General features: G+C 40.6%; 2 protein-coding genes across 3 annotated transcripts; both read right to left on the reverse strand.

Moving 5' to 3' along the window:
* Positions 1-43: 43 nt before the first annotated feature.
* On the reverse strand, positions 44-25,956 carry slc27a4 (solute carrier family 27 member 4). 2 transcript variants are annotated; one of them, XM_037116541.1, is made up of 15 exons: positions 25,922-25,956; positions 22,154-22,242; positions 17,037-17,198; positions 12,072-12,282; positions 11,732-11,915; positions 9,833-9,991; positions 7,917-7,986; positions 7,633-7,724; positions 7,267-7,376; positions 6,945-7,154; positions 6,637-6,763; positions 6,118-6,255; positions 5,838-6,002; positions 5,015-5,161; positions 44-4,700 (listed from the first exon to the last, which is right to left on the reverse strand). In XM_037116541.1, coding segments are annotated over exons 2-15 (1,935 nt in total). In that variant the 5' UTR covers positions 22,156-22,242; positions 25,922-25,956; the 3' UTR covers positions 44-4,542. The 2 variants fall into 2 exon arrangements, with proteins under 2 accessions (XP_036972436.1, XP_036972437.1); XM_037116542.1 differs by lacking the exons at positions 22,154-22,242; positions 25,922-25,956 and adding an exon at positions 19,248-19,872.
* Positions 21,759-27,921, reverse strand: swi5 (SWI5 homologous recombination repair protein). Its single transcript, XM_037116545.1, has 5 exons — positions 27,675-27,921; positions 26,565-26,613; positions 26,368-26,471; positions 25,922-26,016; positions 21,759-22,242 (listed from the first exon to the last, which is right to left on the reverse strand). Exons 1-5 carry the CDS (start codon positions 27,770-27,772, stop codon positions 22,178-22,180), a joined length of 411 nt encoding a protein of 136 aa, XP_036972440.1. The 5' UTR covers positions 27,773-27,921; the 3' UTR covers positions 21,759-22,177.
* Positions 27,922-27,953: the final 32 nt, after the last annotated feature.

Genomic DNA, 27,953 nt, shown 5'->3' on the forward strand with positions numbered 1-27,953 from the left:
CTCTATCCAACCCAAGAGAGCAGAACAACAATCGGAGCCCAAGTGAACAATTTAAATAGTTTTTTATTAATAATGATTTTCCATTTGCAGCACTGTTTTTATCTCATTTTCTTAAAATGCATGATGTATACAGCTAGCCTTCAGTGGACAAGAGGACATCAGTGTGTGTGCGTCTCACACACACAGCACACCTCACAGACCTCCCCTACACGCTCTGTTGCACAGGTCGAAGAGCTGCCGCCTGCGCATTGAGACGAGGAAAATAAAATAATAATAATAGAAAAAAATAAAACTTTCACACACATAGGCAGACATGTAAAAACTCATTTTCCCTCTGTAGCACGGCTCGATGTTCCTGAGGACCACCACAGGCAAGAAAAGAACACAAAAGAAACAAAAAGTGCAAAAAAGCTGAGTGAGAGATGTTGATCAGAGGCATGGGGGACAAAAATCAATCAGCCTGGCGTGAAATGATCTCAGCATAATAACAGACGTATCGAGGAGCTCAGAGGTGACTTGTCCTTATTTTCTTTTTTTTGCAGAGCTCTCCAACCAGAGACTCTCATTATCTCAGTATGAGCTGGTGGGAACACTTGTGATAGTTTGATGCATCTGAGACTTTGCTCTTAAAATTGATCACTTTGGAACTCAAACGGACAAACTTTAACTTGTATAAGTCCCCACGTCTCTGACTTTGACTTGGGAGCTTTAATCAGTGAAATAATTTAGCAAATACGAGCAGATAACCTCTGAGATCAAAACATTTGAAAGAAACAGGGTCAAGCAAGTTTAACAAGCCAATTTAAACATCAACATCAGCGAGAACATCCCACATTTTGAGATACCTCATGTGATGCTTTATCTTCACCCCATACATGTCCATCTAGAGCAGTTGTAGTCAGTAGATCATTTCATTACTCATCCAAAGACTGCATGACAGAAGGTGGAATGGAAACCTGTGTGTATCGGCAAGGACACAGTGCCCCCCTCTGGCCAAACAGATGTCTCAAAAACACACACCATCCCACAAACATGCGACACCCTGCAGTCCCTCAGCAGTTTCTAGTCTGCCGTCTACTTTATCAGAACAACAGTTACTAATTGGAAAATGGGGAAACAGCAAAATTGGCTCCTGGTTAACATTCATAACCACTGTGATCCACAAAAGTCTGCTTCCTACTGCCTTTTATAAAAAGGTAGAGAAAAGAAAAGCCCAAAACCGAAAATAACTGCCATTCGATTGTCTCACACTCATAATTCCCGATTTTGTTTATACCAGAAAAATCACAAAGCTATGATTTCACACAAAAAAAGCAAACACATTTAGCAATGAAACAATCAAAGTAAAATTAACAGTTCCTTCAAAAAAGAAATAATTTAAAGTCATTTTTTTTATTTAAAAAAAAAACAAAAACAAAAAAAACGTGAAAATGGAAACATCTTATTCAGAGTGATCAGCTTGTGAGGCTGTTCAGTCAGCCCTCAGTCACTAGCATCATAACAGCCAAACTGTGTTCCCTTAGATACGTAAATCACACTTTACTTCACAACATCATCACCACCATCATCTTCGTTATCATCATTATCATCATCATCATTGGTCACTCGTTTGCTTTTTCAGACATTCATGAGAACATTTCACACTCATCATTAAAGAATAAATACAAGTGAGAGAGACACGCTCTGAACTAGGACCACAGAGGGAGCAGGGATGAGATCTCGGTTTCAGTCACACTGCTTTGCTTGGAAATGACTTCGACGATCGCTGTCAGCGGACTGCAGCCGTCAAGGTCAACTGTGTCAGTCATTCAGTGAAAAGTACGGACTAAAACGTAAGCCATCTAAACACAAGAGGGTGAAGCAGCCTAAAAAATGGTGACGAAATATGTGTCCTCTACACTTCAGCCAGTCCTCGCATGACTCACAAACCTGGCTGTGCTGTAGGGGACTGAGGATGTGGTCAGTTGCGAAGGTAAGACAAAAAGTCACAAGGTGATGGCAGACTACACACAACACACATTGGCCAAAGATGTTTTTAGAACAATTGAGTGTACGGTTGGAGCTTTTTGTCATCAGCCCTCCTAAAGATAAGTTGACAAAAAAAAACCTCTCTCCAACAAACTCCAATTAGGAAATTTGAAATGTATCCAATGGCTGTTTATACCATTGTCTGAATCAACATGAGCACAGAGAGATGATGCAGACATGGCAGAGAATGAAGCTCGGTACCTAACGAGGACAGCAAGGACCAAACGGAGGTGCCAGCTTGAAGACAATGAGAGAGAGATAGAGAGAGAAGGAATAAGTAAGAGAAGTGGATTGGAGATGGATTTATGAAAATGACCGGAGTGCTTAGCAGAAAGATGAAGATAAAGGCTTGGTGTAAAGGTGCTGAGCAAATGGAAACTTGGGAGAACAATATCTATAAGACGACCCAAGAAGGGAACAAATAAGACAGCTAGAAGACAATTTAAGTTCAGAGTTGGGGCTGAGGAAGGACCAGAGGAGACTCGCAGGACAGGAAGTTAGGACTGTCCCAGAAAATGTGATGACAGCAGCCTCGCGCAGTGAGACATCAACGCAAACTCTTCCTGCACCCGGCAGGACGAAGGGGTCAGCCGCTGGGCAGATGATTTTTCAGAATAAAATATGAGCTCCCAAGATTTAGGCCAGTGTTACCAGGGCTACTGTGACAGGGACGAGTGAAGCTGAACGTAGGTAGAAGAGGGATCCATGTGAGATACGATGCGTGGACCAGGGCCTGTGAATCTGGGAGGTGAACTCACAGTAAGGCACAGTGCTCTGCTTGTGGTTGATGATGCTCACTCGTGTTGCTACAACCTCTGGAGGGCGACAAGCTACTGCAAAACAACAGACAAAACATCGATGACAAAGCACATTTTCTCTTCTTCTACCGTTCTGTTTCGGCGCACCCCTGCCTTGGAATCTTTGGATCTTTCGGCTCTCTTGAATCTGGCAGAAAATCCCTCTTTAGCACCGCAACATTGTTTATAACACAAGACCTCGATGATGTGGTGCTTCTCCTTCTTCAGTCAAGAAAACACTCACGCACACAAACACATGCACGCACGCATGCGCGCACGCACGCACCCACGCACCCATACACACCCTACGATAGGCAAAATCTACCTTTTAGGACCAAACCTGCACAATACAGCCACACAAACATACTGTACGTCAGCATGTGGACAAGCCATGTGTGTGGAAATAGCCCATCTATTAGCCCAGGGTTGAATCAGCCCGATCACTTAACTTTGTATTCCAGCAGCTGATATAAACTGCTTACTGCAGTTTCACTTTTGAGGACTCCATGAGTTTCTTAAGCACGGATTTGGATACACGTAAAGCAAAACACAACCTGATACATCTGCACGAGAACAAAAGAGAAAGCTTTAACAAATACATAAATTAACTAAGACTTCTTAAATATGTAAACAAACACTACAACTTAAATATTTTTGGTGTGATGCAGACATATTTAAATACAAAGCTTTGTTTTATATCAGCACTCGTGTGGTGCGGCTGACTATTGCACTGCAAGCGCTGGAGCCCTATTGCACTTTAGTGAACCTCTGAGCTTCAACCACTGGTCTAATCTGACTTCTGTAACCGTGGGTTACGGGTCAAAGGCTTTCCAAAATCCCTCACATCCTTATGTTGTTCCCTTTTGAAAACAAAATGTGGTGTCTTCTTCTTCATTTTCATCTCAAGCCCTAAGAGCAATAGTGGAAACAAAGCTGTAGCTGTCACACAGGTTTGTCACTGCTGGCTGATCGTGCAGGTGAGTCGACATCAGGGGCTCCACGTGTACACAGAAACAATCCCGCTGACGAAAGAACGAGCTGAGAGACATTTCAGGCCCTCATGAGTCCCTTCGTTGTCCAACACCCATTTTTTTGTACAGAATCCATGCTCTTTTTTAGCATTCTTTAAGTCTGCGGTTATCTGTAGTTTTCAAGTTTTTGCATTCTGAATGCTAGGCAGCCGGTTTTGTTCTCCGTGTCCCGCATAGCCAGCTGTGTCCCACAGCAACACATCTGGTTCGATGGACCAGGATGGACAGGCGTGGTCGTTTGAGAGACCTGTGGGGTCGGGTGGGGGTTGGGGATTGTGTGGCTATGAAGGGTGGTTTCAAGTTACCAAATAGACCTGGTTACTAGGTTTGTGCCTCTCTCTGTGTTTGCTGAGGTAGCGAGAGGAGTTGCCGGGGGGATTGCAGGAGGGATGGATGAGTGGTGCTGTGTGTATATCTGTGTGTGTGTCTGTGTGTGTGGTGTGCATAAGACTATTTTTAGGGGTCATAAAGAGTAAAGTGTTTTGGGGAATATTTTGTGTATGTGGATGTGTGTGTGTAAACGTGTTGGCATGGAGTGTGTATGGCTATTACTTTATATGCAATTGTGTATATGGGGAGAAGGTCCTGCATTCTGCTATCCTGGTCACACAATAATGTCTTCTTCTCTGTGTCTGTATGTGTGTGTTTGTGTGTATCGTGTGTACATGTAGTGGTCAGCCTGGTCATCACAATTTGTGTTTCCCTGACAGTATGGAGCGGTACAGCTCCTCGTCCAGCTGCGTATACCGCCCTCTGCTGGAATCCAGGAAGTACAGTCTGTCTGACACTGCAGTGGGGTCAAAGCCGTCCCGACGCAAGTCCGTCTTCTGAAACTTAAATGTTCCTGAGAAATAGAAAGAAAGCGAGTTCAAATAGGTATTTCATTTAGCCAATTAAACTGCAGTTTAGCTGTTTAAGAGTCTGTCAGCTGTCCTAATGTAAAAACTCCACAAAGAACAACAACAAAAGACAAAGGCAAAGTCTAAATAAACCAAAAGACATAAAAAACATATATACAAAATACTGAAAATACACATTATAAAAAATTATAGTAACAATAAATAAAAAAATACCAAAATTACCACAACACTATCTTTTTAATGCAGAGAAATAAAACAATGTTGGCTGCTGAAGATCTTAGTCTTTACACCATTTTACCTGTCTTGTTGACCTCTGGAAGGAAGCGAAGGAACACGGGTCTGGCGTACGGAGGAAGCGCCTTCTCCATGTCCTTCACAAACTTCTCCAGGTCGGTGGAGTGAGACGGATCAGCGATGGCTGCCATTCCAGCCTTTCCTTCGGCTCCTGTGGACACAGGAAAAGAGCATGTCAGAGGATTTATTCTGTGGCGGTTTGATGTCAGACAGATTTTTGTATCGTGAATGCCTGCACAGATCCATAAACGTAGTTAGTGATAGATCAGTTTTAAGTCTGACTCACTCAACCTAATGTTACAGGTGGAGTGGCGAAAATTAGTTACAATAGCGATGTTGAGTATATCCGTCACAAGTATTGAACAAAATAAACAAATGAAATATGCAGTGTCAGCTTTGTAACATAAAGGAGAAAACAATAGAAACAAAAAACCAAATAGCCAACCTCTCATCACCTCTTTTGCTAGCAGTGTTAGCATTCCACCAGGGTAGAAAGACTCTTTGCTTTGTTACTCATTTTATATACTATTTAAGAATAGTTAATATATTATATGATTTGTCTGACTTGAAATCTTCTTTAAGTTGTCACTGTGCACACTAGTGTATGTAATCAGTATATATCATATTAATAAAGGTATCTAATCTAATCACAGTGACTGGAAAGTGGCATCTGGGAATTGTCCCTGCTGTCACTCAAGTGCAGCTCAGCTTTATGATTATGATAATTTAATTAAATTTAAGCCTGGATACCGCAGCTGTAACCACTTCATCATTGAACACAGTTTGCTGACACTTTCTTCTCAAACATTCATCAAGCAAGATTTTACCTGGTACTTCAACACCATAGACAACTACATCTTTCATGTCTAGCAGCCTGCTGAGAGTTCCCTCCACCTCGGTCGTCGAGACGTTCTCTCCTTTCCAGCGGAAAGTGTCTCCTGTGCGGTCCTTGAAGTACATGTGTCCATTCTCATCCATGATTAATACATCACCTTGTATGGGGGCAAAATATCACATTAATTTAGTCAGTCAGCAAAGAATACAGTGAATAACTTCTTGTGTGTGTGTGTGTGTGTGTGTGTGTGAGAGAGTGAGTGAGAGACTAACCAGAAAGATAGGCACTGTCTCCCTTCTTGAAGACATTATTAGCAATCTTCTTGCTGGTTGCTGATTGGTTGACGTATCCATCAAACCTCCGAAGAGGGTCGTTCTGAATGATCCTGCCGACTAGCTGGCCAGGCTCGCCTGTAGGGACGGAGACAGAGAGATTAAAAGAACAGAATAAATGTATATTCTTCTTAACATATAGGGCTAAACCCTCATTTAAATGTGTTTTTTACAAGGAAAAACAACTAACATTTCTGTATGTATGCCAATCATTGCCAGCCAGCTCACTTATTATTACCAGTAAGTTGAAAGACAAATGTGTAAAAGGAGAAATGGAGATAATCACTACAAGTGGCCAAAACCACATGTCCAGCTTTAATCAAACATATGATGTGGATAGGAACATATTAGTGGCTGTGTAATACTCCTGAGATGTTTTCCTCAGCCCCCACTCTGTATGCACATTTAGGCTTTCCAGGTGCAGTGTCGATGTTCAATACATTTATATAATGAACCTACCAGGTTTGCAGGGAATACAGACGCCATCAGGTCCTCTAATGAGCTCCATGGTCTCTTCATCTACCCTCACCAGTCTGATGGGGTAGATGAAGGGCAGAATCTGACTGTTGAAGCCACACGCTCCAACCTAAAGCACAGACAACAACAAAAAAAACACCACAATGGTTAAATTTTGGTGAGAATCGATACTGTATCAAATCGTAAAGGAAATCGAAACAAAGCCACGTGAATCAGAATTTAATGAATTTGGTAAATCAATGGCAAAACAAAACACTTGACCTGATAAAGAAAACTGAGGAGATTCCTACCTTGTTGTCAAAGTTGCCCAGGCTGCAGTTGCACTCAGTGGCTCCATAGAACTCTGCAATCTGCGGTATATTGAAGCGGTTCATGAACTCCTCCCATATAGACTGGCGTAGACCATTGCCAAGTGCCATGCGCACCCGATGTTGTTTCTCTGTGTCCCGAACTGGCTGGTTCAGCAGGTATCTGCAGATCTCACCAATGTACTGTACAATCTGGACGAGAATGGAGCAGGATGGTAATGAGAAACAAATACTTCAGTGACAAATAACAGCTACACTGCCCACCACTTCTGTGGCAGTGATTTTTAATCAATATTATGCTTACAGTGCAGTTGTATTTGACACAGTCGTCCCAGAAACGAGAAGCAGAGAACTTCTTTCTGATGACTACAGTCATGCCGTGTAATATACACTGGCCCACTCCCACAATGTTACCTGTAGACAAAGAAACAGGAGCCGTCAGGTTCACTGAATGCTCGCTCGATATATAAATATACAAAGACATAAAACAGAATAGAATTTTTGCTGTCGAGTGGCCACTATCTTAGACTGGATGCTGTTAGCTAGAAAATTCATCAAGATGAACATTATGAGAAACTCAACTGACTGAAAGGACTGAATAAATGAAGGAAAAGTTGCGTGTTGTAACTTCACACCTCAACTTGAAAATCACACACAGTTACAGTTTTACCTGCAGAGTGGTAGAGTGGTAGGCAATCATACAACACATCATCTGAGGTCATCCTAAAGCCGTAATACACCAAGGCTGCCATGCGGTAGTACCTGAAAACCAGGGTGGGGTGAGGCAGGGCAAGAAAAGAAAGTTAAAGAAGTCAAAACAAAACAAGTTTTATGATTTTCTCTTCCATTCTCTCCCAACAGTATTTACGCTGCACATGAAAGTTACAAAGATAAACAAAGCGAGCAGCTGCAATTCCTGTGAGTCAGTTTGTTAGCTGCACGGCTCCTTCCTACCTGCTGTGCACAACAATAGCAGCTTTAGGCATCCCAGTGGTTCCCGATGTGTAGATGTAGAACAGGCGATCTGAAACAGACAGCAGAGAAATGCAATAAATATTCTGCTAAATGTTCACTTCCCATCAGCCTTGCAGGAGTCTAACTGATGGCTTTGATCCTTAATTAGCAGCCTATTCACAGTTTTTTTTTATTGCAAGCTCATTTAGACAGAGTTACAGCTCTGAGGGATGAGACAAAATAAAGCAGTTATGTTTTGCCTTTTTTGCCTTAGGAACACAGTATGTAAAGAAGGCGATATCCTGATATATCCAAATCTTTACATAATTGGTTGTAGATCTAGTTTGGGGTGTCTGGCATCATAGTAGAAGTACACTTTAAAGCTCTAACATACAGCTAGAGAACTGGATCATGGTGGCTCTGTGCTGCCTCGACTGGCAAAAGACAATCAGCTGTGTGTTTGTATATGTACAGAGGTGACTAAGCAGCAGCAGTGCAGTACTTCTGGACATTCACTTTACACAACATATTGAATGAGTGCATACATCTCCAATCCCATCTGAATGTGTCCTCACTGATCTGAGTTCAGATCTCCAGAGACACAGAGGACGCATTGCTACAAGAACATGTGTGACTGCTGAGTGAGCAGGTAAGAGTGACAAAATCCATTATCACAATTTTAGACCAAATACCTTGGTATTGTTTTTTACAACAATACCCATGGGTCGATTATTGGAAATAAGTAACATTGTTGTACTAAAGTACTAAAATATTAAGGCTAGGTTCGTTAAAGTTTTTGATACATAATCACAAGTAATGTGGATATGATGAGTAAGTGGATAAAGGCAGTCTGATAAGTGTAAGTGGATAAGTATAACAGTCTGATAAATTCAGAATATTTATCTTTCTATAGCTGTCAACTGAACCATGCCACTAATAATAGAGGGTTATAAAACTCTTTTAGGCAAATCTGGGATCTATGTATACAATTTACATCACTTGATTATTAATATATTTCGTACACAATCTCTATAATATCGCTTATGTACATGAAGGCTAAAAGTTCCCCCCAAAACTAATAAAATAAATGAATGAAAAAAAGAATCTCTAGAATTTTGGTTATCAGCATAATAGGTTTAAATGTTTACCATTAATTTAAAAAATTCAATTTAAGTTACCGTCTAGCTCTCTATTTGTGGTCAAAAACATATTCAATAGAATTAAACAACAACATTTATAATAATCGACAATGAAACTGCATTTCTCTTAATACATGTACGTGTAATGTATAGAAACATGAAAAGACAGAAAAAGTCACTTCAACACAGAGATGTTATTCGACATTTCAGCTTGGTGAGAGTGTTTCTTTCTTTCTTTTTCAACATAATTGAGTGATCTGATTTATTTGACAGTGAGTCACTGCTTGGCTCCAAAAGTATTACTCACCAACCTTAAACAAGTCTGTGCTGCAAGACTATTAGCAAAAGCAAACAAAAGCTTTCTTTGTGGCTTTGGTTGGAGCAGGTGCTGAACTTTTAGTTGCTGAATGAACTGCTTGGGACTATTAACATTTTTGGGAAACTCCTATCTGGATTGGTTATGAGATAAATTATGGCAACTTTACTTACTTACTTATAAAACTACTTGTGTGACTTGTGATTTCATTTATCGTTTGTTTATACTAAATTGCTGTTTAATTATGACTTAAAATTACATTTAGTTCTCATTTGATTCAGCTGTATTGTTTTAACTAGAAAGGGCAATGTTATAATGAACCCTGGTGTGGCTTTAAAAAAATGATCTCAGTCTATTCCACACAGCGAGGATTGGTACTTGTTTAAGTAGAAGTTTACATTCTGGCATTGGAATCAAATTCGAGCAAAAAAAAAGTGGATCTGTCCAACCCTAGTTCTCACCTGTGAAGCAGCGTTGTGGCCTTTTTGGCAGATGAGATGGGGCAGCATCCAGCAGGGGCTCTAGGCACTCGGTTCCCCGTGGGACTCGTTGGGGGTCCCAGTCTCCACAGCAAAACATCTGTACTGCCTTCCCCATTGAACTGTGGATCTCACACACAGCTATTAGAGAAAGCGAGATTACCATGAATTAATTTCTCCATCCTAATTTGCAAGAGAACTTTATGTGGTAAGACATTTCAGCTCCATAAAACTGGAATATTATTCATTGTAGAGATGAGAAGAAAAATGGTGCAATAGACAAGGAAAGATGTGCAAGGCTGTGTAACAGGAGACAGAGTAGATTAAAATGATTTTGGGTGTCAGTGGGGATGCATGATGTGGAATATCTGAAAAGATTACTAATAATTTCACAGTTTTGTGTTCTAAAAAGAAGTTCCACACCTTCCAGGTTTTAACTACTTGGTAGGAGGGTAAGCTATGGTTAGCAAAAATTGTGTTTTTCCCCCCTCATCTCTGAACCCTTGCCGAAAATCATGTTGTCTTTCTCTGAAACTGTAAAAAAACATCCACAGTGTCGACCACATGTTTGGCTCCCAGCAGTGGCAGTTTGATGTGCCTGTTATCCGCTCCATCTATTAGCTAAAATTTCATTATCAGCCAATAGCTCATGATGTAAATCTTCCATTATGTGTGTGTGTTTGTGTGAGTGTGTGTGTGTGTGTGCATCCCTCGGTATCAGGAGGGAGATCGAGAAAGAAAAGAGGAATATTTTGACATAAAGAGAGGAAGTGCACACAAAAGAAGGGAAACTACAAATTAAAAACATCTAATATTCTATCCTGAAAAAAGAGACTGTATCTCAATTCAAAAGCCTTATGTCATGCTGGCTCAGCACTTAAGGCTACTGGCTCGACTTTAGCCTGTTCAGCGGCAAAGAGGCTGCATTTCCAATTACTTAAAGGCATAAAGCACATGACAAGTGCAGGATCCAGTACAAAGACTGCTCCATCAATCCCCGGATGAACAGCTCAAAACTCATTCCCTCTTTATAGCTGGTGAGATCAGGGCTTTTTCAGATTGGGCAGGGACCCAGAAGAGGGTCATGAGGAGACTGAAACAGATCCCTAATTTATGTTTGACCATTCCACTGAGCTGCTGTGATTCAAGTCAAAGCAATACAAGGAATGTTTAATAAAACACTGCAGGTCCGTTTATTAGACATCATATAAATATATGGTAATTAGTTATATTTAGGCTTTTAAAAATACTCATATAAATACACACGTGTAATATTTGAATATCTTGCCGGCACATTAATCATTTGTTTATCTCTTCAATATGTATTCATCCCATCTAATAATGATCTTGAACTCATAACAATAATAGAGCTATTATTATATAATTATTTTACATGCTGTAATTATTATCAATGAAACAAAGAGATTCAATTTACAATATTGCCAATTTATAAGAACAAAATGTGCCTCAGCATGTTGTTATTTTAGTTTTTTTGTTCTGTACACACATCGTTTTTTGTCCAAACTCCGAGCTTGAATACTGCAGGCTGATCACAGAGACATTTTTCCACTTTTCTCTCCATCACTTATTCCCACCTTTCCATCCATCAGCCATTCAAAGCCCCATTGACTGACTGAAGAGACACCTCCTTTGAAACCCATCCAACTTTTATGACCTCTGCTGCCTTCCACTGCTATCATCACAGCGGAAGCATTAACAACACTCATCGGCAACGCTGCAATGACTGTAAAACCCGCTGAGAAGGTTTCTGATTTTTTGGCTATAAACCTGACTATGTTTCTACTGTAATAAACACAATCTGCCACATATCCATCAGATGCTTCTCTAATTACATCTTCCTTCCTTCCTCCTTGCTCTTACCATCAGTCAGCTCCGAGCCAAACACGACAGCCTTGGCATTGGAAATGGTGACGCAGTGGACCAAGGCCTCTAGTCTTAAATTGAAGTTGATCAGAGCCGCCTCTACACCGATCTTGGCCATGCCCAGCCAGAGGCCCACATACTGGGACCTGTTTTCCATGAAAAGGGCCACCACGTCACCATCCTGAAAAGACAATAAAATTGATGCCTTGTCAAACTGGTTGTGATAACAGAGTTTAAATAAGTTAAAGACTAATCAGTTCTGCTTTCTCAATGTTTTAAAAAGACCATCTTTAACACTTTCACCTTATCGATAGAATATTCTGTCTTGAAATCCTACCTTGAAACCCCGTTCCAGCAGCAGGTTAGCTACTCTGTTGGAATACTCATCGAGCTGTCGGAAGGTCCATCTCTCCCCAGTCCCCTCGAATATCAGGGCCGTTTTGTCCCCGTGGCGTTTCACTGTTTCGGCAAAGATCTTGGGAACAGTGTTCTTCTCGCTGAGGTGGCGTCTGACATTCATCTTCACCCGCAACAGCACACCTGCCGCACTGAAGGAGGAGGAGATAATATTATTAAAAGTGGAAAACAGACAGTCAGCTTCTTTTGGAATGATTCAAAAAGACCAATTTTCCGTTTGATGCAAAAGCCGACTACCACGACTACAAGGTTTTTCATGTTTTAGGCCATTAACTGCAAATTGCATCTACTTCCATTACTGCTAGCCATTTTCCAGGGAACAGAAGTTTTTAAATTGGTTTTCTACTTGCTCTCAAGTTTAAAACGTGTCTGTCTGGCAAGAACGTTTTCTAAATAGCGAATATTTGCAATTTTTAACAAACAACAACAACATGACTTTTACAAAAATATAATGAATGCACATTTTGTGACAGTTACAGCACTTATCTCATTAAGTCTCTGATGTTGTTTTTTACACTGTAGCTACATGTATTGAAATCAGTCACTTCCTCTACACAGTGGGTGGAAGAACAGTGAGAAATCAAACTAAAAACTTTTGTCGGCAGCAGCAAATGTGAATTATTTGAAGCTAAGAAGCTAAAATCGGCTAAACCACTAGCATATCATTCAAAGTACAATATCAACTGGCTCACCGACCCAGGCAATTTATTACCTACACTGTGCATGATGTGGAAACAGCAGGCATAAAACATTATGACAGAGAAGGGATGGGTGGGTGCAAGGGGCAAAGTCTATCGTAATGGAAAGATCTCACTTGATAATTTACATTTATGGCACAAAGATACAGATAAAGGCCATATTCTCCTAAACATTGTATAATGAGATTAGATTTTGGATTCACCTTTATTGTCATTTCATAAATAGCACAAGTTCAGAGACAGCGAAATCCAGTTTAGCATCTGACCGGCTAGTCAGAGCGAAGTAATGCATATATGTATATATAAATCAGTGAGGGGCAGAGATGAATATCCTAAGATAGATACAGCATGAGCAGTATAAACAGAATGAACAGAGTGAATGCACTAAGATATACAGTATACAGCACAGGCAGCAGTTACGAATAATGATAACACTGGACTCTTAGCTGAATAAACATTTAGTAATGACCAATGAATATGGTGTATACACAATAAGTCAGATATGTACAGCTTTGACACTAGTGTGAATGTGATTACACTAAGTCAGACACTTACAGTATGGACAGTTGCAGATAAACGTACTTGGTATGTGAGAGCATAAATAGAGCAGGTTAAGTGTATGTGCAGTGGTCAGTGAGTGGGAGCCATTTGCTTGACTGGTCGACAGGCAGTTACTAATTACTGCAATGTCATAAAAATCTATACAGCCAAGTTACTTTACGGCTAAATTGTGGATGTGATGTTTTTATCATTACACGAGGGATTAGCTTTATGTTGGTCGAGATAAATGTAATATGTAATGTAATTAAAAAATGTAATTTAAAGTTGCATAGCTGCTCTTCCATTATTACTTTATTTCACAATAAAGCTCAATCTGTTGCAACAGAGGAGAGACGTGAACTTACATTATGTTAGGGCTGGGCGACGTAGCCTAAAAATTATATGTCCATATTTTTAGGCTGCATCGCAAGACACAGTATAAATATGTCACATACACATAAATATAAATATATAGATAGTTTTAAATCGCCTCAAAATAACCTCATAAATGCTAGGACTGGGCGACAACACAGCTGATTCAAATTAATGGGTCATCATTAGGCAGCAGAGATTGACAACAAGCTGATGACTTGAATCATGTGTGTTGGATGAGGGAAACATCTAAGGCCCCATCGACACATACATGGGTATTTCTTAAAACAAAGCTTTTGGCCATTCGTATCTATGTAAACAGCGTTTCAGGTCGCTCAAAACGGATCTTTTGGAAAACTCTGGCCAGGGGAAATATCCAGAAAACAGAAATGTAAGTGATGTATTATAATATCGGAGTATCTTATTTTGTTCGTTGACAGAACTGATGTTAGGCTGTTTAACACTATAGTTAGAAAGACACAAACGGATGTTGATAATACAGTGACTGAAAAGAGACAATGATGGCTGCTTTACAGTGTTTGCTGACAAGTTATCCAAGAAGACTCTGTGAAGACCAGTCACATTTCCCTGCCCTCCCTAGCTAAGCACCTGAACAGAGTAAACAATTTGCTTCCTGTTTACAATGGCAGGCACATACCCAGTGTACGTGAATGGGCGTGGGATATGCATGTTCATGTGTCTAAGTATGGACAGAGATTACGAAAATGTTCATCTCGACGGAGGCTTATGATTGAAAAACACTGAATAATGTGGATAAAACAACTAAGTGGGTTGGGTAAATATTAGAACAAAAGGTTGGTAAATTACATCACATTACTCCAACGCCGACTTTAAAACCAGGACAAGACAAAATATCATATCATGATAACGATGTAATATCACTATATTTCCCAGCCCTAGACTAGTTTGTTATTTTTTTTATTTCTTTATATCAAGCTGACTATAGTTTGCTCCGAGTTTGCTGTTAGCAAAGTGCTCCTTATCCATAACACATCTCATGGTATTACATCCATGGATTTGGCATACTTGTATTCTCTTTGACGTCCGTGAGTGGACCGTCATATTGGAAAAACAAGCTGCATTGCGCCATTAAAAAATCGTTGATTTACAACCAATTCTAGCAAACACAGATGCTTTACGCCTACTACTAAACCACCCAGTGACAATCTCTGGCATTTGCAGGGACCAAAATGTGTATTCAGGAGGTCGGTTTAGTTTACAAAGGCATTAAGATGTGAGCCATAGTGTTTTTGACGGTATAAACACCCCAGCCTTGTCACAGTACATTACACAATAGGAATTTACGAGTCGCTGTGCAAAAGGTGTGTTTTGACAGGTTTACATGCAGTGAATTTTTAACCTTGAGGTTTTAAAATAGTCAAAGACAAACAATGACAACAGTATCAGAACTGGAGCACAGGTTATCACTAGTCTTAAAGAAAGAACAAATCTTAACAATAGCGTGCTGTTATATTATGATAATTTAGCTAAAAACCTTGGAAGCTGTGATCGTTATCTCTCTCTCAGTAGTGAGGGAGCTGAGGCCATCTTTTTTTCCCATATAGAAAAGCACTAATCTCTACTGGTTAGGCCACTTTGGCTAACTCGGTCTTAAAAGCCCATATTTTACAATTTCCTGTTCTACCACTGCTGGAGCTATTGATGAAAGAAGGAGGTTAACCACAAACCCATTGCCATGGTAACCCAATACTATAAATATTGGCTTTAGGTAAGAAATGACCTGCACCTCCCCCATCCTCTCTATTGTCCCAAGTCGAAAATGTTTCGCACAACCTGCCATGTTGCAAAGTTTAGAAACGCTCTGGATAGGAGCAAGCAGAGGCTGCTAAACTAGGTTTGGTGAGGAGGAGCCTCAGGTCTTGTGGTGAATTCTTCAAAGCTGCTTTCAGGCTACGGGTTTGCAGGGCTAGAGAAGTGACAACACTTCACTTCCACTTGTTCCTCTAACCAACATTGAGCAAGCAACATGTTCAGTAATAATGATCCTGCGTGATGTCCTTCAAACTTTTAATGACTCAAAGCTTAAATTTATTCTGATGGTTATTTTTGTAAAAACCTCAGCTAATTTGTGTTTTTAATAATTGACTTGCTTGTATCCATTTGAGTCAATATCATTGTTTCATCACATATCATTCAGTCAAGAGATGATAATGGTACCTCTACCTGAGCTCATTTCCTTTGCCAGCTGCGAAATGCTTGGAGTCCCTATTCTGACTTTTCACTGATTTACAGCACAATTTTCATGTCTACCACTTGAGCAAAAACTACTAGTTACTGGAAACTAGTGCATTCATATGTCAAATCTTAGTTACTTTACATTGAAGGTCTTGTTTTGGTTGAATTCACTTATCTCGAGGACCTTTGATAGTGACGATACTAAGTGTTTTGACAGTGACACCTTATTTATTGTTTTGGCTGTGTATCCAGTGCATTGGATTTAAGAGGCAGACTGAATGAGAACTGTTGGAAACATAACCCTTTTAGTACATAAACAAGGCTATGACTTTGCAACAGCACACTGGGAGCATGATAGGGCTACAGTTCTAATACAGTTCACCCAATCTTGATGTTACCAAACTCAAAGAAAAGCAGAAAATCAGCAATTTTCCCTCACAGTCATTGTCTCCCTTTAGGTTCATTGTTCTGGAGTGTCGAGCCAAAACCAGAGAAAATTTGTCACTGTCAGAATACTCACAGACTGCAGTACCTTTTGCCAGTGGCTCCCACTGACAGACATAAACTCAAGACTTGCCCGGTTTTAAAAGGAGCTTGAACATCATTCACATTCCACCACCAAATTCCGTCGAAAATATTTCGCACGACCTGCCATGTCACAAAGTTTAGAAATGCTTCGGACAGGAACAAGCAGAGGCTGAACCAGAGAAAATTTGTCACTGTCAAAATACTCACAGACTGCAGTACCTTTTGGCAGTGGCTCCAACTGACAACAGAGGTAAACTCAAGACTTGCCTGGTTTTAAAATAAGGAGCTTGAACATCATTCAAATTCCACCACTTTTTAAGGTGTCATTTAAGGCATTATTTGTGGAATAGGGCCAGTTTTCAGCAGGCAGCTCCAAAAACATAGGGGGCAGCATATTGCCAGAGTCCTCTGTTGATATTATTATTATTATTATTATCATTATTATTATTATTATTATCATTAATCAAAATTGTGGCTATAGTTTACAATGGAGCCATGCAAATATATACACACACAATCCCCACACTTACTGCAAGTCTCTGCCGACTGTTCTGGCAAAGATCTGCAGGAAACTCCATCCTCCGCTTCCCAGGTAGAAGATCAGGATGGCCGGGAGAACCTGGTACCAAGGCAAGCCCACCAGGAGCCTCAACACAAACAGCAGGGCCGTGCAGCACGCTAGACGCATCATCCTGAAAGAATGCACACACATATATATAAATAGATACAGATAGTGGCTGCAGAATCACAAAACACTCCAGACCAAACATCAGTTCAGTGGGAGAAAGGTTACATGTGGTTTAAATGAGCAAAAGAAATTGTCTTGGGGGTATATCTTCTTGAGTTCAAACCACTTCATGGACAAATTCACCCAAAAAATGTAAATTCAGTCATTATCTACTCCTCCTCATGCTGATGCAAAGTAGGCTGAAGTTTCATAGTCCACAAAACATTTCTAGATCTTCACAGCAAAACAAAATAAACAAAAAAACAGCTCATGTGGCGTAATCCAAGTCTTCTGAAGCCCTGAGATACTAGATTTAAAAAGATGTTATTTACATCCTTTTTTAAAATATTCCAAGCAGCTGCTAGGCTAAAAGCATTAGTGTGCAGCCCATCTGAAGAGGGTGCATGAGACTGAGTGCATGTTGAGGGTGTAAATAATGTCTTTGCGAATCAATCTGGGATTACAGGGCTTCTGAAGACTTTGACTACACCGCACAAGCAGTATGGTACCATTTAATGTTTATTTCAGTTACTTAAGGGACAATGCTGTAAATTTGTTTTGCTATGGAGCACCAGATATGTATTGTGGACAACAGAACTTCTGATTGTCTGTCTGCATGAGGGTGAGCAGATAAAGATTGAATTTTTCCTTTATCGAACTTCTCCTTTAAGAATCTTATCAAACACGATTTTGTTTTCACATCCTGTGGCTGATTTTATCCACTGACTCAGCCCTGGTGCACTGCCAGTTTGTAATATATGAGGAAGAGGTCACCCAAACCCAACCGGCTGCATATTGTATGTTGTCATCTTGTATGATGTCTATAAGCGATCAGGAGCATGTCAGAGGAAAATATACAAACAATCTGCTAGTGACAATTACACACGAGTGTTATAGGCCTTTTTTTTTTCTCTTGCAGGAGCAGTCTGATAAAACCGAGAATGACTTGAGCTTTCTTCTATCTTGCAGTTGAACACAGCTCAAGGCTGCTGAGACCTTGGGGGAAACCCTAACTCAAAGCAAATCAGCCTTAGTGACAGCTGAGAGCAGCAGCAGCAGCAGAGGACAGCATGTGTTGACATTGGTGCTGAGTGCCACCAGATAGCCAGGAAGATGATCCCAAAGTGGTACAGGATCGGTTTGAATGACTGCTTATTATCTATTTATTAGCCCACGCAGAAAAAAAACACTGTGGGGTTTGTTGTGTGTTTATCCGGAAGGTGTAAGCCCCATTTTTTACCGAGCCAAGATGCTGACTTGGTATTTACTGCCGTCTCCTCGCATGTTGTTGGAATGGTGATCATTGCAGTCCAACAAGTCTGCAGCTATTTCAAATATCAAAAACATGGACGGTTAAATTACTCTTGGCTGTCCGACATGATGTCAAGCGAAAGAAATGCACTAACACTAAGGGAAAGAGCTTCATCATTCGCTGCTGCTACACCCGGAAATTTAAGAGGCGCGGACTAGCATCATATTGCGGTAGTGGATTTGAAAACGACGAGAGGCTCAACCCACTTGACGGAGAGACTAGACTGCGCCTCACCGGCCGTGCCATGTGCGCTTGCGGACTGGGCCTTCAGTCGTCAGACCCGGTTGGATCATATTTAACGGGCAGTCCCGATGTAGGTTATCATGGTAACAGGCTCAGGAGCAGGATGCGCAGCGTATTGCGCGCATCGGCTTTAAGCGAGGAAGCGGATGGACAGTGTGACAGCAGCCTCTTGTCAGGATAAAGCAGCGTGCCGAATATGCCGTCCACGTTCACATATTCATGGAGCGAGATATTTAAGTGTCGAGCCACCTCTCGTGTTCCTGTGAGCGGGTCGATCGCTCACAAGGTGGACAGAGGACAATGGAGTCAGTACCCTGTCCTTCCCCCCCTTTCTCTTCTTATGATAAGCGGACCTATCCGTGAAGTTGAGCATCGCGGGGGCGCACAGTCACCCTGGGCTGTGGCTGGCTGTGGTGGTGGTTTTTTTCTTTCTTTTTTTTTTCTTTGCTGCTTACATACCTTGCACCTCGCTCACACCGTCACAAGCATGTAGATGCGCAGAAAAATCCCAGACGTGAAACTCGTTGTGTGCGATTCTCCCCTTGATCGGCTTACAGACTAGCCTGGTCGCCCCCTCCGCTCCGCTCCTCTCCTCACCGCCGCTCGGCTCGGCTTCACAGAGGCTCACAGAAACGCACAGAGAGACGGACACACGCACCGGGATCCCCTCCTGTTGTTAATATCACAACGCGCTGCTGCTTGCTGCTCCCCTCCTCCGGCGGCTCGGACGTCAAACTCGCCTGGCTGTACGCTTCGACTCTGACCCCGCGATCATCATCCGTTCATTGTCACAATCATTGATATCATTTCTGGGTTCATTGTAGCCGATAAGCTCGCTAGCAAGCGTAATTCAAATGACCTTATAATTTTCTTAGCTGCGCCCGCCCACCGCCGTCAGCGTCCCATCAGTGTGTCAGGAATAAGTGCTGACGGACGGGCTGCCCGGGCCAATCGGGGACGGCGATTTTTTCAACATCCTCTCCGGCAGGGGCGGGGTTTGCGGCACTGGCGAGGAGGAAATGCGGTGCGGCCCCCTGCCTGCTCGCCGACAGACAACGAAGCCAGCACGCACAGCAGTTTCCACCCGGTAGTGACGAGGCCCTGATGCTGAGCCGTGTGGCGTAAGATGAACCCAGCCTCTGCATGTAGAGGCGGCCTCACCACGTCCCTCCATTCACCCTACAAGAGGGGATTTAAATGAGGAAGGACACACGTGTAAAGCAGTAATCTCTCATGTCCATAAGTGGGTTAAAGGCACAGTTCATGCCTTTATCAAAAATAAATATATATTTTCTTTATCATCTGAAGTGCTGTGTAGCCATCTAGATTGTGTTGGTGTGAGATGCTGAGTTGTGGAGGTACTAGCTGTAGAGATACATGCTTTATTTTTAATATAACTAGATGGCACTGACACCAACATGGTCTAGATGGATTTTGGGGTGAACTGTCCCTTGAAGATATACAATAATATCAAGTTGCTTCCATCCTGCAGGTTTTTTTTCATTTTTATTTTGCTATACCTAAATGCTACATCAGCTGGTTGAGACAGAACTAAAAGATTTATTTTTTTTGTCTTGCTGATTTCTTCAACTTTAGCCCACATGACAGAGCAGAAGAACTTAGGCATGCTTTTGACAATTTTTCTTGAGGCTGACATTTTACACAGTGTTCATTGCAGCACTTTGTCATGTCATAAAGCACATTGCATAATCAGGGAAGATTACAAAAGACCTACAATAACAAACTGCTGTAGGTCACTTTACAGGTTAACACAGGTTACTTCCCCAGTGGTTAAGACGGCACATATTAACTTGGACACATGTAATTGTTAACTCTTGCAAAATAATTTGCATGCAACCCGTTTTCTCATATCTGATGCATCTGCAACTAAAAATGAATGCAATAAAGTCAAAGTCTGGCATGGCGAACATTGGCGCACGTTGATCAGCATTTACCATCCTGTACACTAACATACATCACACTGTATATATACCACACTGATATGTGAGACTGTAAAACAAAATGTTGAGCGATACAAAGATCAAGATAAGAAAATAGAATGATCTTTGACCAACAAATGAGATAAAAGGTACAGGCGCACACACTTCATTACACTCTCACAACAGGCGTGCATCGACACAGAAACAGAGCATCATCAGGGATGTGAAGCTCCTTTGCCGCTATCAGTCAGACAGGACACATAGTCAGCCTTTCTCAGATAGATAAGGGCACACCCAGAGTATTATCCCACCAGCCTGTGCTCTCTGTCCAGTAGATACACTGAATAGGGCAACACTGGGCACTTTATATAAAAAAAGGAAGTAGGTACTCAACAATTAGTTAAACCTTACATGGTCCCGTGGAGATAGACAGGAAACTAGAAACAAATGTGACAGTTGGCTAATATCCTTTTTCCCTTCAATGATAGTTTGGCAGTGGCAGGCTGTTGACCTTATCCGACCTATTTTGACACTTTCACTCAGTATGTATTTACTTAAACTGCCAGTAGGCAAGCTTTCGGCTTCAACATATCATTATCAAGTAAATACTGACTGCACAATTATAGAATAACAACACAAATGGGGTTTACATTGGTTTCCTATAAACCTTGCTATCACTAAACAATGTTGTCTGTCATCAGGCATGTGGTGACCTAGGAAAAGGAAGGTGAACTGGTGATCCATGTCTATTACAACTAAGTGATTGAAAAAATGTTTGTCCTGTGTTGCTGCTGTTTGGGGTTGGAGAGTGTGTATCTGTGTTGTATTGTTGTGAGTATTGTATCTGTAACTTCTTTAGTTTCCAGAGTGGGTTAAATGTTATTTTAAATGTTAATGGGAAAATCCTGTCAGTGTCGGTATGTGTGCCTATTTATTACCTGCATACAAATATATTATATTAAAAGCTAGCACATTTTATTTTACACCTTAAATAACAAAGAAAAGTCTGAGAAAAAAACTTGACTTACTCTTACTTTTTCAAACTCTATTTACATAAGCTCAAATGTCAGAACAAACCAAGTCCTTTCAAAGTAACTAGTCTTAACAGCATTTATATTCTTGCAGAGCCGACGCAGGCAACAGGCTGGAGAATAAAAACATACGAACATTTGTTTTGATTAGATGGCCTGTTTCAAATATTAGGCCTGCCTGCGGGACTAACACCACCATTCCCATCTTATCAAGCTCATACACACACACACAATTCTCCCTCTGTGAAAAGGTGAAAACAGAATCACGAAGATGGGCAATCAAGAAGATGGGCAAGTCTAATTCATACAGTCTGAAGACACTGGTTGAGGTCAACAGAGTTTAACCCCTCCACCCTTTGCCAGACGAACAATTCCCAACACTGTGTTTTCGTACATTTTTACCAGTCTTTTTTTTTATTCAGTCATCAAGTTCCAGACCGAAGTGGCTGTAGAGATCTCGTGTGGTTGTCCCCCTTAGAGCAGCTGCAAGACAGAGGAAAGTGGGGGTTAGGCCCCTTCAGCAGATTACAGGGTCACATCCCTCTGGTCTGCTTTTCAAACAATCCACAAAACACTGAACAGACCAAGAGCACAGTACAAGAAAGAAATCACATTAAACAAAAGGCTTGTATGACAGGATTTTACACAGTGGCCTTAAAATGCTTTTGACAGACATCTCATCTTCATTATCATTTTCATCTTTTTTTTAAGTTGTAGTTGATACATCATCTAACATATCTAACAAATCAGCCCCACTAGCCAGATCTCTGCCTCCTTTACATCATGTAGATCCAAGCAATGGCAAGCTGTGCCAGGCTTAGCCTGACACAGAGACCTTTATTGTTTTTTTCTTATATTCAGGACTGACCAAGTTGTAGCATATGTTATTATGACAATCTAATGTAATTAATACTACAGCTCTGTCTTTGTCTCTCTCCTCAATATATACTGTATATGATTATATGATTATATTTGTTTAGGAAGAACAAAACTTTTCTACATATAGTACAGTGCTATTGGAATGAAGGGATTTTGAAGGTCTTGAGCTCATTGTTTTATCAATTATCTTTGCTCATTTTCATTTATGTACAGTACAAAATTATTCAGTGGGAGATTGCTTTTATCTAATTGCATGCCTTCGGTCTGTCTTCACTGACATTTCACAAGATTTCAGTTCAGAAAGTACCAGACCCAAAGGCTAAGGTCAGACTACAGTGTCAAATGGATTAATTTTTATATAGATAAAGCCATTGAACATGATCTTACCTAATTGTTTAATAATGCATGAATAATGAAAGAAAACTGTCTCAATTCTCATTAAGGAAGCTCATAAATACTTCTAAACTCATGAAAATTTGGACATTTTTAAGACTAAAAAAGACATTTCTTGAGCGATGTGACAATGACCTTAATCTTGACCGACAGACAGACAGATGGACATGGTGAGAGACAAAGACACAGTTGTCCTTAGAGTACTGCAGGGCATCTCCTCGTCTCCTCTCTCATTCTACGGCCTGCCCACCATCTCCACCCTTTCAGAATAACAGCAACTCAGTGTTCAAGTGTACACTCTTTGTGAAAGTGTGTGAATGTATGTGTGTGTGTCTGAGAGAAAGTGAGGGAGAAAAAGAGTGCAGGAAGGGGGAAAGAGTGGATGATAGCATGTGTTTGTGCTTGACAGTGTGTGTACGCGTGCGCCTGCATGACTGACAGACACTGTACTTGTATGTGTGTAAGTGATGTGAAAGACTGTCATTGTGTCAGAGGGGAAACGCCACCTCCATTCACTAAGAGGTCATTATCATCCTGAATCTCCAATGTACTGAGAGAGAACTTAAAGAGATAGCATGCTTTCAACTCACAATATAGTTTTAAATATAGAGATTTCCCGGTTTACCACAGAAGTGGGAAATGAGTGATGTTACAGCATTTGAGGATTGTACAACTTTTTGCGTTGTTCATGTGTAAATTATTGTGTAAAGATCAGTTGACAAAATCAGGGGTTGTCCAGATTTTACTTAAAGCTACTACGAGGAATTTTTATTTCTTGTTGATTCTGCTGGCCTCATTAGACTAAAGATGACAAGGGTCAGACAGGGTAAACTTTGTTTTAGTGACGTAATGTACCACCAGACTACAGAGCAGCCTTTTCCCGCAGGCTGTGAAACTCCTCTATTCATCCTCAGCACTCCAACACAAAAAAGGTATTAATTTTATGACTTATCCAACCCGGATAAATGTAATCTGACCTGGTGACAGACAATAAGAATCACTATTATGTGCACATGTTGTTTGCTTATACAGGTCAGAGGCATCAGTATTAAACTGAGACTCTTTTATATCCAGTTAAAATTGTTGTCCATTGTTGTACAGTTAACACCAAACACACACTAGCCTCTTCATTTAAAACTAGGTAAAAAGTCATGTTTGTTATGACACATATGCTCAGAGCATAATGTGAGCTGGCTGTGTGTCACTAAAACCTCCCTGACAGGGTGAAATATGTGAACTTCTCCACAGTTCCTTAACCTCATGCAGTTACAGCACATGTGTACAAGTATATTTCAAAAGAGACTAACAACTGTCTTTCACTCATTGTAGCCTGTTTCCTCAGTCTGGTATGTCTCCAGACATACTTTACATCACTTCTTGAGGGGTTTAGTACTGTGCAGTGTCACAAGGGTTCTAGAAAGAAGGTCAAATGCCGACACAACTTTCTGATCTGATGGGTCTACAGTCTGCAATTGTTGCACTAGCTAGCAAGAGGATTAATAAACAGTTCACCAACAGTGTTGTGATTTCAACTTAATCAATACTTATGTCCTCATATGATGTATGATGGCAATACTGATTAATATTAGCAAACATATGAATGGAGCCAAAAAGACAGTCAGTGGCTGGTTAATTTAAGCTGTATGAGTTAGAACCTAAGTATAACCAAGCTTACCCAAATAAGACCAGCACCTCCACCATGACATGTTTCTATGCTTATTGGATTGGATGTTTGAAAGGCAAGGCAATGTAACCTAAATGCAAACCTAATCAGTGTTGTGTAAATACTTTCCAAAGTCAAATGAAAGTAATCTAGTTATGTTGACAGAAACACACTGTTCTGTTGCCCTCTAGTGGCTGCCTGTAGAATAATTTGAATCTCAACCAGTTTCAACATAATGTAATAAGAATAAGTGAAGCTCATCAGTATCAGTTTACATTTTCCGACAAGCTTTAGTTGTAATAGTTGATAAGATAATAGCTTATTGAAATGTTTCTTTCTGTGGTACATGTTTAAAATAATAATGTATTTAGTTCCCTAGTTTCCACTAGTTAGTTAAATAAATACACCCCTTTATTAACTGTTAATGGTATACATCAGTTACAATACCATGTAGCATGAGTTAATGATGGCAACAACTATATGTGACCATGTGGTAAATAAAATGTTGCCTCCTTTTAGAAGGGTGTCTTCTTAGAATCATCCATTTTAAGGAGTTTTTAAAGATGTGATCACACACATCTTTGTTCAGTTTGTTTTCAGGAAAGACACATTGTTATATGTCTCTTCTAGTCTCTCGCAGGGGTACATTTCCTGATTATAAATGAGCCGAAAGGTGTTAACATAAGTCACACAGACAGACAAACAACTCATTCAGCTGAAAGTGTTGGTTACCTGTCATCTTGCAATGCATCTTTTTTGTTTGTGTGAAAAACTGACTCATAACCCATAACTACAACTGGACTGGATCAGTCATGGATACAAAAAAGGCAACTGCTAGCAGAGGGAAAATAAGATGCATCGTAATGGCTGCCACGATCATCTGACATGCCGTGTATTGTGATGTATAATGTAGATGGTTCAAGTAATTTACTGCCATACCAAAGATTTTCCACACTTCAGTTCACTTGAAAGAGAAAATAGACTCAGTCCTACAGTATGCATGTGACTATACACCAGAAATAGAATGAATTAGAATGTGAACTGTGCTCATATGTTATGAAGAACTGATCTGAAGGAGTCTTGAGGTGTATGTATGTATGTATGTATGTATGCGTGTATTTGACCCCCCCAAGAAATCTATGTATTCTGTAATCCTAGGCTACAATTAGCACTTTAAATACTACTAAAACTAGTGACTTAAATGATCTAAATGAGCATTTCTCTTACCAATACGTCCGAGGAGTGATTGTCCAATGTCTTTGATGTCATTGTATTCATGCAGCATATCAATATGATGCTCCAGTTCCTCCACTCTGTATCCCCTGGGGAAACACACGCATACAACTGGTCTCCAACAAATGCAGATCTGTGCAAGTGTAACATGCAATGCTAAGACACAGGCACGCACACACACACAGAAACATTTCAAAATGAGCCAAATCAGATTAATGCTGACAAAACTATGCGCAGTCAAGGGGAGCACAAATGTACAAGCACAGTTATTTCAGGTTGTAATTTGTGGTAAATAGCAGTATTGATTCCCTATTCCCTAATCCTAAATTCACTCACACACACAGGCACGCACACGCACACACACACACACACACACACACACACACACACACACACACACACACACACACACACACACACACACACACAGCTGTACTCACTCAGCCTCCAGCTGTGCTATCTCTGTGTCCAGCTGCTCTCTTCTCCTCTCGAGCTCTGCCACCTCCTCTGCAGGACTTACTTTAGCACTCTCAGATACTTGAAGCTGTGAGGTAAAAAAACAGACAGCCATGATACCGATGCTAAGATTTGTGTGTCTGTGTTAGTGTGTATTACAGACTTGGGGGGGTTTACTTACAGGTGATTTGAAGTTGGAGTGTACTCTCTTAAACTTTGAGAATGGAGTTCTAGGGAGACAGAGGAAGGAAATTGTTGTTCAAGACTGGAAATGTTTCACTCAATGAGAAAATATATAAGTAATTGTCTTTGAAGTAGCAGGATAAATGTTCACTCAGTTTTCATTTAATTTCTGTTCAATAATGGCAGTAAAAGCTGTAATGTGTGTGTGTGTGTGTGTGTGTGTGTGTGTGTGTGTGTGTGTGTGTGTGTGTGTGTGTGTGAAAAAAGAGAACTGGTTTACAGCCAGAGTACAAGCATCCTACAGAAACATTCAACCCATAATACATTATATCATTTGGAATTAATTGAATTTCTAGCCCATTGGAGAGAAATTTGAAAGCACATCTTTATCAATTTCCAAGCTATGGCTCAATAATAATAAATAATCAAACCAGGAATTACTCTGATGATCCGCAAGGAAACAACTTGTGTTTTTCTTGATACTGTCGAAATTAACTGATTTTGCATTTGACAAGTTCTCAATAGGCCCATATGTGTTACTAATTAAAAGGAATTTCTAACCATCTGAATAAGTGGAATAAGTAGAGAAACCTCCTAACCCATAAGGTTGTTATATTGTATTAACAACACAAGAAAGACTAGCTAGTTCCTGATTTTGTGGTCAACTAGAGTGAATAAACTTTCACCTCTAGTGATCAATGCGCAGCCAATAGAAAAAGCTTTAATTTACGCTTTCAAGGGAAAAAATCATGTCAAATAAACAGTGCAACATGTTATGATGTTTGAGGTTATCTAACAGATCTGTGTTTTTCAAAGGCCTTTCTGAAAATAAAGTAGGCAACGTGTGTTTCCCCCGCTTATATAGAAGTGTGGCATTCCTGTGCATCTTTAAGTCACGGGAACAACAACAACGTCAACACCAACATAACACCGCTTACGTTACAGTTAATATCTGGCTCATATCTTCTCGAGAAAGTCCTTGGGCAATATAACACCGAGACAGAGGTACAGTGGAAGAAGGGGAACATATTCCTAGCATTTAGATATAGTCAGCAGACGATGTATTAGCTAGCTAACTTAGCATCAGCTCTAACTGCTGACAAGTTACCTCTTCAGTACTCCTTTCTTCAAGTCCTTCGCCTCCGGTGTCGAAAGTGGACTATTATTTGCAGTGCAGTCAGTTTCAGCAGTGTGCTCAGTGTTCATACTGCCTTACACGTCGTGAAAAGGTATGTTTTATGGCTAATTTGAAGTAGTAAGAAGAGCATACGAACGCTGACAGAAACAGGAAATTCGCATTTCGCGGTTTATGGTAAAAAGTCTCAGACTACAACCGGATTGGTTCCTCTGAAACGAGAGGCGGGACTTACATGTTTTATTACCATAG

This window comes from Acanthopagrus latus, chromosome 12 (assembly GCF_904848185.1).
Source record: "Acanthopagrus latus isolate v.2019 chromosome 12, fAcaLat1.1, whole genome shotgun sequence".
NCBI lineage: Eukaryota > Metazoa > Chordata > Actinopteri > Spariformes > Sparidae > Acanthopagrus > Acanthopagrus latus.